Source organism: Coregonus clupeaformis, unplaced genomic scaffold (genome assembly GCF_020615455.1).
Source record: "Coregonus clupeaformis isolate EN_2021a unplaced genomic scaffold, ASM2061545v1 scaf3535, whole genome shotgun sequence".
Classification (NCBI taxonomy): domain Eukaryota; kingdom Metazoa; phylum Chordata; class Actinopteri; order Salmoniformes; family Salmonidae; genus Coregonus; species Coregonus clupeaformis.
In genome coordinates this window covers 27,836-44,395 of record NW_025536989.1, presented here as the reverse complement: position 1 = coordinate 44,395, position 16,560 = coordinate 27,836, and the positions used below count along the sequence as shown (strand labels likewise).

The 16,560-nt window shown below is 44.9% G+C and overlaps 1 protein-coding gene across 2 annotated transcripts in view; it reads left to right on the top strand.

Moving 5' to 3' along the window:
• Positions 1-385: 385 nt before the first annotated feature.
• The window catches only part of LOC123490211 (aryl hydrocarbon receptor-like), a gene marked incomplete at its 5' end in the record, with an annotated part of 29,059 nt that continues 12,884 nt past the window's right edge, over positions 386-16,560 (top strand). For both annotated transcript variants that reach the window (XM_045220307.1, XM_045220308.1), the window contains 2 exon segments: positions 386-514; positions 11,400-11,509. In XM_045220307.1, the coding sequence (XP_045076242.1) occupies positions 386-514; positions 11,400-11,509 (239 nt within the window).

Sequence of the window (16,560 nt, the reverse complement as noted above, 5' to 3'; positions counted from 1 at the left end):
TGGTGTCAGATGGGCAGGGTGTGCACTTTCCACTTTTGAAACTATCCCATTGGTGTCAGACAAGTTCAATCAAGTGCATATTTGAAACAAAGCAAATACTAGTACTATTTAAATACTACAATTTTATTTCATTATTTTAATATTGTATATAATAGTATACTTTTAGTATTTACTGTTAGTACTACTGTAGTCTCACGTTGCTATCCCCCCAAATCTCGTTCATTACTTAGCTATTGGTTTCCAAACAAATATGAGGAAGCCTGGACCTGAAGGTTCCTGCCATACCAACCAGCTCTCTGTTTTTTCTCCCCAGGCTCTGACCCTCCAGGGTCGTCTGAAGTTCCTGCATGGCCAGAACTACCGGCTGGATGATGGCTGCAACATGCCCCCAGCTGGCCCTGTTTGCCATCGCTACCCCCCTCCAGCCCCCATCCATCCTGGAAATCAGGACCAAGAATATGATCTTCAGGACCAAACACAAGCTGGACTTCACCCCCATGGCCTGCGATGCCAAGTATGCCCACACGATTCAGTCTTACTTCACATTATGATGGAATGTTGTTAAAGTTCCACTGAGTATAGCTGGTTGAAATAGCGTCATTACAACCCCTTTTAAAAACGGAACTCGTTGTAATCTGGTTGTAATGACATCATTTCGTCCAGTTTTGCCTGCTGGGGTGTTGCTAGGGTGTTTGTTGCTATGAAGAGCAATTTCTTGTCATATGTTTTATTTTATTTTTTTATTTTTATTTTTTTTCCTTTATTTAACCAGGTAAGCCAAGTTCTAATTTACAACTGCGACCTGGCCAAGATAAAGCAAAGCAGTGCGATAAAAACAACAACACAGAGTTACATATGGGGTAAACAAAACATAAAGTCAGAAATACAACAGAAAATATATATACAGTGTATGCGAATGTAGTACATTATGGAGGTAAGGCAATAAATAGGCCATAGTGCAAAATAGTTACAATTTCGTATTAACACTGGAATGATAGATGTGCAAAAGATGATGTGCAAATAGAGATACTGGGGTGCAAATGAGCAAAATAAATAACAATATGGGGATGAGGTAGTTGGATGGGCTAATTTCAGAATGGCTGTGTGCAGGTGCAGTGATCGGTAAGCTGCTCTGACAACTGACACTTAATGTTAGTGAGGGAGATAAGAGTCTCCAGCTTCAGAGATTTTTGCAGTTCGTTCCAGTCATTGGCAGCAGAGAACTGGAAGGAATGGCGGCCAAAGGAGGTGTTGGCTTTGGGGATGACCAGTGAGATATACCTGCTGGAGCGCAGACTACGGGTGGGTGTTGCTATGGTGACCAGTGAGCTAAGATAAGACAGGGATTTGCCTAGCAGTGATTTATAGATGACCTGGAGCCAGTGGGTTTGGCGACGATTATGTAGTGAGGGCCAGCCAACAAGAGCGTACAGGTCACAATGGTGGGTAGTATATGGGGCTTTGGTGACAAAACGGATGGCACTGTGATAGACTACATCCAATTTGCTGAGTAGAGTGTTGGAGGCTATTTTGTAAATGACATCGCCGAAGTCAAGGATCGGTAGGATAGTACGTTTTACGAGGGCATGTTTGGCAGCATGAGTGAAGGAGGCTTTGTTGCGAAATAGAAAGCCGATTCTAGATCTAACTTTTGATTGTAGATGCTAAATGTGAGTCTGGAAGGAGAGTTTACAGTCTAACCAGACACCTAGGTATTTGTAGTTGTCCACATACTCTAGGTCAGACCCGCCGAGAGTAGTGATTCTAGTCGGGTGGGCGGGTGCAAGCAGCGTTCGGTTGAAGAGCATGCATTTAGTTTTACTAGTGTTTAAGAGCAGTTGGAGGCTACGGAAGGAGTGTTGTATGGCGTTGAAGCTCGTTTGGAGGTTTGTTAACACAGTGTCCAATGAAGGGCCAGATGTATACAAAATAGTGTCGTCCGCATAGAGGTGGATCCGAGCGTCACCAGCAGCAAGAGCGACATCATTGATATACACAGAGAATAGAGTCGGCCCGAGAATTGAACCATGTGGCACCCCCATAGAGACTGCCAGAGTTCCAGACAACAGGCCCTCCGATTTGACACATTGAACTCTATCTGAAAAGTAGTTGGTGAACCAGGCGAGGCAGTCATTTGAGAAACCAAGGCTATATAGTCTGCCAATAAGAATGCGGTGGTTGACAGAGTCAAAAGCCTTGGCCAGGTCAATGAAGACGGCTGCGCAGTACTGTCTTTTATCGATCGCGGTTATAATATCGTTTAGGACCTTGAGCGTGGCTGAGGTGCACCCATGACCAGCTCGGAAACTGGATTGCATAGCGGAGAAGGTACGGTGGGATACGAAATTGTCGGTGATCTGTTTGTTAACTTGGCTTTCAAAAACTTTCGAAAGGCAGGGCAGGATGGATATAAGTCTGTAACATTTTGGATCTAGAGTGTCACCCCCTTTGAAGAGGGGGATGACCGCGGCAGCTTTCCAATCTCTGGGGATCTCAGACGTTACGAAAGATAGGTTGAACAGGCTAGTAAAAGGGGTTGCGACAATTTCGGCGGCTCATTTTAGAAAGAAAGGGTCCAGATTGTCTAGCCCAGCTGATTTGTAGGGGTCCAGATTTTTCATCTCTTTCAGAACATCAGCTGTCTGAATTTGTGTAAAGGAGAAGCGGGGGTGGGGGCATGGGCAACTTGCAGCGGAGGGTGCAGAGCTGGTGGCCGGGGTAGTGGTAGCCAGGTGGAAAGCATGGCCAGCCGTAGCAAAATGCTTGTTGAAATTCTTGATTATTGTAGATTTATCGGTGGTGACAGTGTATCCTAGCCTCAGTGCAGTGGGCAGTTGGGAGGAGGTGCTCTTATTCTCCATGGACTTTACAGTGTCCCAAAACTTTTTGGAGTTAGTGCTACAGGATGCAAATTTCTGTTTGAAAAAGCTAGCCTTTGCTTTCCTAACTGATTGTGTATATTGGTTCCTGACTTCCCTGAAAAGTTGCATATCGCGGGGGTTGTTCGATGCTAATGCAGTACGCCACAGGATGTTTTTGTGCTGGTCAAGGGCAGTCAAGTCTGAGGAGAACCAGGGGCTATATCTGTTCTTAGTTCTGCATTTTTTGAATGGGGCATGCTTATTTAAGATTGAAAGGAAAGCACTTTTAAAGAACAACCAAGCATCCTCTACTGACGGAATGAGGTCAATATCCATTCAGGATACCCGGGCCAGGTCAATTAGAAAGGCCTGCTCGCTAAAGTGTTTTAGGGAGCGTTTGACAGTGATGAGGGGTGGTCGTTTGACCGCGAACCCATTACGGACGCAGGCAATAAGGCAGTGATTGCTGAGATCCTGGTTGAAGACAGCGGAGATGTATTTAGAGGGTACATTTGTCAGGATGATATCTATGAGGGTGCCCATGTTTACAGATTTTGGGTTGGACCTGGTAGGTTCGTTGATAATTTGTGTGAGATTGAGGGCATCTAGTTTAGATTGTAGGTTGGCCGGGGTGTTAAGCATCCCAGTTTAGGGTCACCAAGCAGTACGAACTCTGAGGATAGATGGGGGCAATCAGTTCACATATGGTGTCCAGGGCACAGCTCGGGCTGAGGGGGGTCTGTAGCAAGCAGCAACAGTGAGAGACTTATTTCTGGAAAGGTGGATTTTTAGAAGTAGAAGCTCAAACTGTTTGGGCACAGACCTGAATAGTATGATAGAGCTCTGCAGGCTATCTCTAAAGTAGATTGCAACTTCACCACCTTTGGCAGTTCTATCGAGACGGAAAATGGATATTTCTGAATTTTTGGTGGCCTTCCTAAGCAGGATTCAGACACTGCTAGAACATCAGGGTTGGCGGAGTGTGCTAACGCAGTGAATAACTCAAACTTAGGGAGGAGGCTTCTGATGTTAACGTGCAAGAAACCAAGGCTTTTACGGTTACAGAAGTCAACAAATGATAACGCCTGGGGAGTAGGAGTGATACTGGGGGCTACAGGGCCTGGGTTAACCTCTACATCACCAGAGGAACAGAGGAGGAGTAGAATAAGGATACGGCTAAAGGCTTTAAGAACTGGTCTTCTAGTGCATTGGGTACAGAGAAAAAAAGGGGGCAGATTTCCGGGCATTGTAGAATAGATTCAGGGCATTATGTACAGACAAGGATATGGAAGGATATGAGTACAGTGGAGGTAAACCTAAGCGTTGGGTAACGATGAAAGAGATCACATCACTGGAGGCACCGATTGAGTCGGTCTCCGCGTGTGTCACGCCCTGACTCAGGGGACGTTTATTTGTTGAGTCAGGGTGTGTATATTCTATGTTGTATATTTCTATGGTGATATGTTCTAGTATGTCTATTTCTATGTTGGCCTGTGTGGTTCCCAATCAGGGGCAGCTGTCACTCGTTGTCTCTGATTGGGGACCATACTTAGGCAGCCTTTTGGCACTAGTTAGTTGTGGGATCTTGTTCCGTGTGAGGTATGTTATTTGTCTACCTTGGACTTCACGTTTCGTTTGTTGTTTTGTCGTGGTGTTTATTCTATATAAATAAACATGTATGTATATCACGCTGCGCCTTGGTCCGTCCCGTCTATAAACGAGCGTGACAGCGTGTATGGGGGGTGGGACAAAGGAGCTGTCTAAGGCAGGTTGAGCTGGGCTGTGGGCTCTACATTGAAATAGTGCAATAAGAAATAACCAAAACAGCAATAAGCAAGGCATATTGACATGGGAGAGAGGCTTAAAGCAATCACAGATGTTATTCGAGAGAGCTAAGACAACAGCTGGTAATGGCGACAAAGTTTGGGCTGAGGCTAAACATAAACAGGATGCGGTACCGTATAAAGGAACAGTCCAGCAGGCATCAGCTGAATAGCTGAGTTATCATAAGGACCGGTGAACAGCAATAGGAGAGTTCGGAGGTAGTTTGGGGGCTGCTACAGCACTGGCGAGCAAGAGGCCCGGCTTGCGTGTGCTAGCGGGCCGGGGCTAGCAGATGGATCTTCGTGGTCGACGTCGTAACGGGAAGCCTGTTGAAACCACATCAGACGATTTCGTCAGCAAACCAGTCGTGTTGGATCGGCGGGGCTCCGTGTCAACACTAGGAGGTCCCGTCCGGTTGACAGAGAGGTAGATAGCCGGGAGATGGGCATGGCTCGAGGCTAGCTCAAGGCTAACTGGTGCTTGCTAAGGGTCAATGGTAATTAGCCAACGACAACAGCCATTTGGTTGCAGCTAGCTGGTTGCGATGATCCGGCGCTAAGGTCCAGTGATTCCGGCAGAAAATCCGATATGCTCTGGGTCGATAGAGCTATAATGGCTATAATATGTTTGAAGTAGTGGTAATTCAAACATATTTTCACTGCCGTTGATGTCCTATTGTATAATGGTCTTACAATTATTATTCTGTCTCTAATAAAAAACAAAAAACTACGTTTTAAGTGAGAATAGCCTGAAGCCGAAAAATAAAGGAAATTCACATGGGCACGACAATGCCTATTTCACCAATGCTCTACCAAGGTTTTACAGCACACAGCTTTGACCTACTACAGTAGCTATGTTGGTATTGTACTTCAAACTATGTGTAGGCAGGTTGAATAGAATTCAAACCTTCTCAAACAGCCTAATTCATACTCTTAGAGGAGTTGCTTCCACAATAATGTGTTTTGTACCACATGCAAGGTAAAGTATTTGATTCTTCACACACCACAGTAAGACGTTATCTCAAAGCAAGCTTTGCTTTTATACTTACAAGACTTTCAGATTTGATTGAGCTGTTTTGTCTTGTAGTAATGTGATGCATGCCTGTATTTCCTTAAAACTTTATTTTAGCAAAACATGTCATTGAAAAAACATGATCATAATAACATCCTTTTTTGGTCAGTAGGTACCCAACTTAACAACAGGTTGGACATAGTAGCTCAGATAGATAGAGCCTTTCTGCATGCCTGATTTCTGTAACTGTTAGCTTACCTGTGTAATACTGACATAAGCTCAGAACCAATTGTGTTTCAAACATTATCCTGTTTTATCAATTGCTGTGCTGATCAATGGACAGTTCATTACCTCGGTCAAAAATAATGTGTTGCTTAAAGTTATGTTTGTATATGTATTTATTTTTGCAATTATGATGGTGACGCAACAATAATACAAATTTACAATAGGCCTAGGTCTAAAAATACATACAACCAAATGACACATAGTTTGAAGTACAATATCAACATAGCTACTGTAGTAGGTCAAAGCTGTGTGCTGGAAAACCTTGGTAGAGCATGGGTGCTCGTGAATTTCCTTTCTTTTCGGCTTAAGACCAATGCCTATTCTCACTTAAAAATATATATTCTTTATTTTATTTCCATGCTTTTTACACCGGAAGGTGATTATGCAACATTATTATACAACATTATAATTAAGCAATAAGGCCCGAGGGGGTGTGGTATATGGCCAATATACCACGGCTAAGGGCTGTTCTTTTTCACGACGCAATGCGGAGTGCCTGGATACAGCCCTTAGCTGTGGTATATTGGCCATATACCACAAACCCCCGAGGTGCCTTATTGCTATTATAAACTGGTTACCAACGTAATTAGAAGAGTAAAAGTAAATGTTTTGTCATACCCGTGGTATACAGTCTGTTGTACCACGGCATTCAGCCAATCAGCATTCAGGGCGCAAACCACCCAGTTTATAATACAGCCTAACACTTGCTCTCCTTGTGAACCCTCACAATGTCGTACATTTTATCAATTGTATTTATTGATAAGATCCCAGCTTATACTCCTACTGATCGTTGCTCAAAGCAAATTGGCAAGAGCAAGGAAACAAAGACTGAAGCAAATATTTACTATGCGATTAAACAGTATAGCTGGCTAGATTACTACAGGAGCACAACATATGGATGAGCTGTTCTCAATGAAAGGGTTCTGAAAAATTCTCTCTCGCTAAGGCGAGGTGTGACTGTGAATATATCATAGTCATCCACCTCGGTGGAAATGACTTGGGACACACAAAGGAGACAGCCCTGGTGTGTCAGATGCAAGCTGATTTGGAGGTCGTCATCTGAATGTTCCGCAGAACAATGGTGGTCTACTCTGACATCACACAGTGGAGGAGTTAGATGTTCCAGTGGGAGGAGGACATCAACAAGCTCATAGAGATGGCCCGGCGCTCTCTCAACCAGCTGGTGTTTGCATTTCTCTGTGACAGGCGCATGCCCACAATCGGCCACTTTGCCATAAATCACTGTGTCCCTGGGTATTACCGTAGGGCAGGGTTTCCCAAACTTGGTCCTGGGGCCCCCCTGGGTGCACGTTTAGTTTTTTGCCATAGCACTACACAGCTGATTCAAATAATCAAAGCTTGATGATGAGTTGGTTATTTGAGTCATCTGTGTAGTGCTAGGGCAAAAACCAAGGGAGGGATGGCGTGCATCTCACAAATGAGTGCAACAACCTCTTCCTTGAGAGTCTGAGAGCTGATCTCTCCTCCTTTCTAGCAAGATGCATGCAGTAGTACACACTCACTGCCACTTGCCTGCCTCTCCACAAACCCAAAGGCTCTTTTAAGAGCCACCTAATAAATGTAAATAAGTGTGTGTGTCAGGAGGGGGCTGTCAAAACTATAAACGAAAGAATGATCAAAATATCTCCTCCTTATGAATTTGCAATATGTATGATATGTTACGAATTCCAATTTGTTGTGGCTAACGTTAGCTAGGCGGCTAATGTTAGCTAGGCTAGGGTTTAGGGTTAAGGTTAGGAGTTATGTTAAAGGGTTAAGGTTAGGGGAAGGGTTAGCTAACATGCTAAGTAGTTGCAAAATAGGTATTTAGCTAAAATGCTAAAGTTGTCCATGATGACATTCAAACAACTTTTGGGTTGCTAGACATTCGCGTTATATGCCCATCCTTCCACCCCGACCAACCACCCTCGAGACTTTTCCTATTTCTGAAGTAAATCTCTATTTGTGATGGCATGTTATAGAAGGGTCCAGACACTTTTTTTGTGAGTTGGCTTGTTTTTGAGAACATGCCATTTACATCAAAAATAGAGATTTACTTCAGAAATAGGAGAAGTGTCCTTTAAGTAACCTTCTGTCTTATGTAACCATACCAAACATAACATAACATACTTATTTCAGATGTACATTTACTATGGTACGTCTAGTCAATGAGACTGACTGGCACACAGCAAGTCACTAAGCAAGCAACAATTCTGATGTTGTTGTTTTAACCTGGTGCAGCGTGTGGAGGCCCCTGACTACGTTTTACTTGTGGATGGTGATTTCAGATTTTCTGTGAACACACGTAAAAGTAATTTGACACTGTGTTGATCAGTCAGCACACATTTGGATTATAAATGTCAAGACGGCAGGAGAGGGAGTTTATGCCGGAGCTGGAATATATTCGACAAGTGATTGAAACAGCGATGCTGTCAGTCTGGTAAGCATGCACATCTGAGGTTCTGTGTTCTTGGTTGTTCTTAGTCGAGGAAATGTAGCGTAGCTAACTGCAGTGTTTGTCCTGTCTGAAATCTGGCTACTTCGTCTTAACGTTACCGTAGCTTGGTCTGTACAATGCAAATGAATGTGATTGGCATGGCAGTTTCCCAAAGTTTGGTGGTTTTACATTTAACTTAACTAACTAACTAGTTATGTTTTGTGCTAGAATGAATGATATACACTGCTAAAAAAAAATAAAGGGAACACTTAAACAACACAATGTAACTCCAAGTCAATCACACTTCTGTGAAATCAAACTGTCTACTTAGGAAGCAACACTGATTGACAATAAATGTCACATGCTGTTGTGCAAATGGAATAGACAACATGTGGAAATTATAGGCAATTAGCAAGACACCCCCAATAAAGGACTGGTTTTGCATGTGGTGACCACAGACCACTTCTCAGTTCCTATGCTTCCTGGCTGATGTTTTGGTCACTTTTGAATGCTGGCGGTGCTTTCACTCTAGTGGTAGCATGAGACGGAGTCTACAACCCACACAAGTGGCTCAGGTACTGCAGCTCATCCAGGATGGCACATCAATGCGAGCTGTGGCAAGAAGGTTTGCTGTGTCTGTCAGCGTAGTGTCCAGAGCATGGAGGCAAAACCAGGAGACAGGCAAGTACATCAGGAGATGTGGAGGAGGCTGTAGGAGGGCAACAATCCAAGAGCAGGACTGCTACCTCCGCCTTTGTGCAAGGAGGAGCAGGAGGAGCACTGTCAGAGCCCTGCAAAATGACCTCCAGCAGGCCACAAATGTGCATGTGTCTGCTCAAACGGTCAGAAACAGACTCCATGAGGGTGGTATGAGGGCCCGACGTCCACAGGTGGGGGTTGTGCTTACAGCCCAACACCGTGCAGGACGTTTGGCATTTGCCAGAGAACACCAAGATTGGCAAATTCGCCACTGGCACCCTGTGCTCTTCACAGATGAAAGCAGGTTCACACTGAGCACGTGACAGACGTGACAGAGTCTAGAGACGCCGTGGAGAACGTTCTGCTGCCTGCAACATCCTCCAGCATGACCGTTTTGGTGGTGGGTCAGTCATGGTGTGGGGTGGCATTTCTTTGGGGGGCCGCACAGCCCTCCATGTGCTCGCCAGAGGTAGCCTGACTGCCATTAGGTACCGAGATGAGATCCTCAGACCCCTTGTGAGACCATATGCTGGTGCGGTTGGCCCTGGGTTCCTCCTAATGCAAGACAATGCTAGACCTCATGTGGCTGGAGTGTGTCAGCAGTTCCTGCAAGAGGAAGGCATTGATGCTATGGACTGGTCCGCCCGTTCCCCAGACCTGAATCTAATTGAGCACATCTGGGACATCATGTCTCGCTCCATCCACCAACGCCACGTTGCACCACAGACTGTCCAGGAGTTGGCGGATGCTTTAGTCCAGGTCTGGGAGGAGATCCCTCAGGAGACCATCCGCCACCTTATCAGGAGCATGCCCAACGTTGTAGGGAGGTCATACAGGCACGTGGAGGCCACACACACTACTGAGCCTCATTTTGACTTGTTTTAAGGACATTACATCAAAGTTGAAACAGCCTGTAGTGTGGTTTTCCACTTTAATTTTGAGGGTGACTCCAAATCCAGACCTCCATGGGTTGATACATTTGATTTCCATTGATAATTTTTGTGTGATTTTGTTGTCAGCACATTCAACTATGTAAAGAAAAAAGTATTTAATAAGATTATTTCATTCATTCACATCTAGGATGTGTTATTTTAGTGTTCCCTTAATTTTTTTGAGCAGTGTATTATGATATATTGTTTTGCATGAACTGGCCATACACGTTAGCTAATGGTAAAGTCTTGCGTTGGCTAAGGTTACTTAGCTAGCTGAAGATAATTGGCTATCATAGCAGCCAAGGACATTTGCTAGTTTATTTGTGCATATTTGTTTGTGCTCCAATTACACGCAAGTGTCTAGATAAGCAGTTTCCACATGATGACTTTAGCCATATGTGAAAAGCCCTACTTGGCAAAATATAGCTAGCTAGCTAGCTTTCATCGCTTGTTGGTTAGCTACCTAGCCAACGTTAGCTCATCTGGCTGGTATAATGTTATGTTAGCTAGCTAGCTACCTATCTAATGAAAACAAAACCACATTCATTGGCTAGCTATCTGTATTTGCCTGTTGGTTAGCTAGCTAGCTTTCAGCTGACTGGTGTTAGCGAGCTACAGAGGCTAGCTGCTGGACTTTGTACAAGCAAGCTAACGTTAGTTAGGTAACGTTAGCTAGTTAGCTACCTAGCTAATCAAAATATATTTTTGCAATTATTGATTAACCTCAGCTTGAATACCACCATATAGCTAGCTATATACATTAGCCTAGGTTTGTTCGCATACACTTATTATGACTGGCAGCATGGTGCAAGCAGCTGTGTTGTTGCCGAGCAACCAACCCAGTGTTAGAACTCTGAGTTTCTGCTAAAAAAGATGTTAGCATTGTCAGCTACAAAAAGGTAGATGATCGTTGTTTCTTAACAGACAGAAATGTGCACGTGAGAACGATAAATTATACATTTAATAAAAACTGCTGCACCTACAAACTTAGTCAATCTGGCATATTTTAAGTCCAATGGTCACTTCATGGACTCTATAGTCTCGTTTTAATCAAATGTCTAGAATTTGAGCTAGGTAGGCGCAAGAAATACTCTTAAAACTCAATTGCTAACTTCCCTGTTAAAAAATGTGGTATGTGGTTCTCGGTAACAGACGAACGGCTCATGACAGAGGCGGGGAGTGTGTGTACCTCCAAGTTGATTTGCGAATTTTCATCGAGATTGGTGTCATTTTGGCTTACGTATGATAGGGAGATTTTAATTTAACACTGAGCTTCAACCAATGCCTATAATAGACGACTATCGTCTCGTCTATAATAATGGTGTTGTTGTGAATCTTATTGCATTGCAGGGGGAAGATCGTGCTGGGCTACACTGAGGCTGAGCTCCGGGTCCGAGGCTCTGGATACCAGTTTATCCATGCAGCTGATATGCTCTACTGTGCTGAGAACCACGTCCGCAGTAAGGCTTTTACAATGACATCTCTACCTTTAATAATAATCATGGAATATTCCAAATAACATTGGTTTAGAACAGTAACTTGACAATTAAACTTAATTATTTAGGTACATTTTATTTTTATTTATTTATTTCATTTCACCTTTATTTAACCAGGTAAGCCAGTTGAGAACAAGTTCTCATTTACAACTGCGACCTGGCCAAGATAAAGCAAAGCATTGTGATAAAAACAAACACTGTCACGGTTCAGACAGACGACAAGAGGACCACAATTGCGTCACACCAGAAAGTTTATTTAAACTTAAGGGGAAAGGGATGTAGGGAGTGAGTGAAGGCTCCAGGGGTTATCCCGTCCGATGTGCTGGGTCTGTGCCTCCCCCCAGTGGCAGCGATGCGTCCGATGACGCCGGTGGTTGGTGGTCCAGAAGTCCTGGGGGGGGGAGGAAACACAGACACAACGGGCGCGGAATGAAACCAGGCAGCAGTACAGTTCAAGGGAAATCCAAAATATCGTAGTAGCAAGGCAGAAGGCTGGTCAGAGTTACCGGGATTGAAGAGTAGTCAGAGTCGTAATGGCAGAAGCAGGTCTGGATCTCCTGAGGCAGAAGAGTATCCAAAAAACAGGCAGGTCCGGGGTCACAAAACCAGGGTGAGCCAGAAGCGCGAGCAAACAGGTTCCGGGTGTGAGCTTTGCAGACGATCTGACACCGGAGAGCTGAAAGACAGGGCCTAAAATACTGGGAGAGGTTAGTGGGTAATGCAGCGCAGCTGGCAGAGTAATTAGAGCCGAGCAGAGCAGGGACAGGTGGAGCTAGTTAGGCTGAGTAGAGAGAGGGAGGTGAGCAGAGTGGAAGATAGTGGAAACCAATTAAGGTGGTAACCCGGTGGAGTGAGAGGGCTCATGACAAACACACAGAGTTACATATGGGGTAAACAAAACATAAAGTCAAAAATACAACAGAAAATATATATACAGTGTGTGCGAATGTAGTAAATTATGGAGGTAAGGCAATAAATAGGCCATAGTGCAAAATAGTTACAATATCGTATTAACACTGGAATGATAGATGTGCAAAAGACGATGTGCAAATAGAGATACTGGGGTGCAAATGAGCAAAATAAATAACAATATAGGGATGAGGTAGTTGGATGGGCTAATTACAGATGGGCTGTGTACAGGTGCAGTGATCGGTAAGCTGCTCTGACAACTGATGCTTAAAGTTAGTGAGGGAGATAAGAGTCTCCAGCTTCAGAGATTTTTGCAGTTCGTTCCAGTCATTGGCAGCAGAGAACTGGAAGGAATGGCGGCCAAAGGAGGTGTTGGCTTTGGGGATGACCAGTGAGATATACCTGCTGGAGCGCAGACTGCAGGTGGGTGTTGCTATGGTGACCAGTGAGCTAAGATAAGACAGGGATTTGCCTAGCAGTGATTTATAGATGACCTGGAGCCAGTGGGTTTGGCGACGAATATGTAGTGAGGGCCAGCCAACAAGAGCGTACAGGTCACAATGGTGGGTAGTATATGGGGCTTTGGTGACAAAACGGATGGCACTGTGATAGACTACATCCAATTTGCTGAGTAGAGTGTTGGAGGCTATTTTGTAAATGACATCGCCGAAGTTAAGGATCGGTAGGATAGTCCGTTTTACGAGGGCATGTTTGGCAGCATGAGAAGGAGGCAGTGAGACTTTAAAGAAAGTATCACTGCCTCCTTCTCACAAATGATCCAAAAAATATAAAAATTAAATAAAGTTGGTTCAACACAGTGGCGGGTCATTTTGACCCTAGGACAACGGGAGGGTTAAGATTGAGAGGAAAACACTTTTAAAGAACAACCAGGCATCCTCTACTGACGGAATGAGGTCAATATCCATCCAGGATACCCGGGCCAGGTCAATTAGAAAGGCCTGCTCGCTAAAGTGTTTTAGGGAGCGTTTGACAGTGATGAGGGGTGGTCGTTTGACCGCGGACCCATTACGGACGCAGGCAATAAGGCAGAGATCGCTGAGATCCTGGTTGAAGACAGCGGAGGTGTATTTAGAGGGTAAATTTGTCAGGATGATATCTATGAGCGTGCTCATGTTTACAGATTTTGGGTTGTACCTGGTAGGTTTGTTGATAATTTGTGTGAGATTGAGGGTATCTAGTTTAGATTGTAGGTTGGCCGGGGTGTTAAGCATATCGCAGTTTAGGTCACCAAGCAGTACGAACTCTGAGGATAGATGGGGGGCAATCAGTTCACATATGGTGTCCAGGGCACAGCTCGGGGCTGAGGGGGGTCTGTAGCAAGCGGCAACAGTGAGAGACTTATTTCTGGAAAGGTGGATTTTTAGAAGTAGAAGCTCAAACTGTTTGGGCACAGACCTGGATAGTATGATAGAGCTCTACAGTAGATTGCAACCCCACCCCCTTTGGCAGTTCTATCGAGACGGAAAATGTTGTAGTTGGGGATGGATATTTCTGAATTTTTGGTGGCCTTCCTAAGCAGGATTCAGACACTGCTAGAACATCAGGGTTGGCGGAGTGTGCTAACGCAGTGAATAACTCAAATTTAGGGAGGAGGCTTCTGATGTTAACGTGCAAGAAACCAAGGCTTTTACGGTTACAGAAGTCAACAAATGATAACGCCTGGGGAGTAGGAGTGATACTGGGGGCTACAGGGCCTGGGTTAACATCTACATCACCAGAGGAACAGAGGAGGAGTAGAATAAGGATACGGCTAAAGGCTTTAAAAACTGGTCTTCTAGTGCGGTGGGTACAGAGAAAAAAGGGGCAGATTTCCGGGCATTGTAGAATAGATTCAGGGCATTATGTACAGACAAGGATATGGAAGGATATGAGTACAGTGGTGGTAAACCTAAGCGTTGGGTAACGATGAAAGAGATAGCATCACTGGAGGCACCGATTGAGTCGGTCTCCGCGTGTATGTGGGGTGGGACAAAGGAGCTGTCTAAGGCGGCGCAGTGGTCTAAGGCACTGCATTGCAGTGCTAGCTGTGCCACTAGAGATCCTGGTTCGTATCCAGGCTCTGTCGGGAGACCCATGGGGCAGCGCACAATTGGCCCAGCGTCGTCCAGGGTAGGGGAGGGAATGGCCGGCAGGGATGTAGCTCAGTTGGTAGAGCATGGCATTTGTAATGCCAGGGTTGTGGGTTCGATTCCAGTATAAAAAAATAAAAATGTATGCACTCACTAACTGTAAGTCGCTCTGGATAAGAGCGTCTGCTAAATGACTAAAATGTAAATGTAAATGTAAGGCAAGTTGAGCTGGGCTGGGGGCTCTACAGTGAAATAGTACAATAAGAAATAACCAAAACAGCAATAAGCAAGGCATATTGACATGGGAGAGAGGCATAAAGCAATCACAGGTGTTATTCGAGAGAGCTAAGACAACAGCTGGTAATGGCGACAAAGTTTGGGCTGAGGCTAAACATAAACAGGATGCGGTATCGTATAAAGGAACAGTCCAGCAGGCATCAGCTGTATAGCTGAGTTATCATAAGGTCCGGTGAACAGCAATAGGAGACTTTGGAGGTAGTTCGTGGGCTGCTACAGCACTGGCGAGCAAGAGGCCCGGCTTGCGTGTGCTAGTGGGCCGGGGCTAGCAGATGGATCTTCGTGGTCGACGTCGTAACGGGAAGCCTGTTGAAACCACATCAGACGATTTCGTCGGCAAACCAGTCGTGTTGGATCGGCGGGGCTCCGTGTCAACACTAGGAGGTCCCGTCCGGTTGACAGAGAGGTAGATAGCCGGGAGATGGGCCTGGCTCGAGGCTAGCTCAAGGCTAACTGGTGCTTGCTAAGGGGCAATGGTAATTAGCCAACGACAACAGCCATTTGGTTGCAGCTAGCTGGTTGCGATGATCCGGCGCTAGGGTCCAGTGATTCCGGCAGAAAATCTGATATGCTCTAGGTCGATAGCACGCTGTGCAGACTGGCCGACAAATTGTCCAGGCTAGAGCTAGAGCTGGCTGGTGGGTAGTGCAGGCCACTGACAACGGTGGCTAATAGCAAGTAGCCATTCGGTTGCAGCTAGACTAGTTTCAGGTTCTTGATAAAAGTTATAAAGAAATAATAGAATCCTTTCCACGTTGGGTGAGGCGGGTTGCAGGAAAGTATATTTAGTTAAAGAATGAAAAGTAAAATTTTGAAATATATACAAAATAGACAAAAAACAAAAGAAAACGGCCTATTTACACAAGGACACAGAAAAAAACACGACCGCACAGCTACGCCATCTTGGAATCTACAAAAGTATGTGGACACCTGCTCGTCAAACATCTCATTCTAAAATCATAAGCATTAATATGGAGTTGGTCCCCCCTTTTTTACTATAACAGCCTCCACTCTTCGTCGACGTTCCAATTCATCCCAAAGGTGTTCGATGGATTTGAGTTCAGGGCTCAACAAACCATTTCTGTATGGACCTCGCTTTGTGCATGAGGGCATTGTCATGCTGAAACAGGAAAGGGCCTTCCCCAAATTGATGCCACAAAGTTGGAAGCACAGAATCGTCTAGAATGTCATTGTATGCTGTAGCGTTAAGATTTCCCTCTACTGGAACTAAGGGGCCTAGCCCGAACCATGAAAAACAGCCCCAGACCATTATACCATTATTTCCCCTCCACCAAACTGTACAATTGGCTCAGAACAGGGCAGCACGGCTGGCCCGTGGATGTACACATTAATAATATGCATGTCAATCTCTCCTGGCTCAAAGTGGAAGAGAGATTGACTTCATCACTACTTGTATTTGTGAGAGTTATTGACCTGTTGAAGCTGTCTATTTGAACTACTGGCACACAGCTCGGACACTCATGCATACCCCACAAGACATGCCACCAGAGTCCAGAACAAACTATGGGAGGGGCACAGTACTACATAGAGCAATGACTACATGGAACTCTATTCCACATCAAGTAACTCATGCAAGCAGTAAAATTGGATTTAAAAAACTGATAAAAATACACCTTATGGAACAGTGGGGACTGTGAAGCAACGCAAACAGACACAGACACATGCATACAAACACACGATAACATACGCTCTATACAC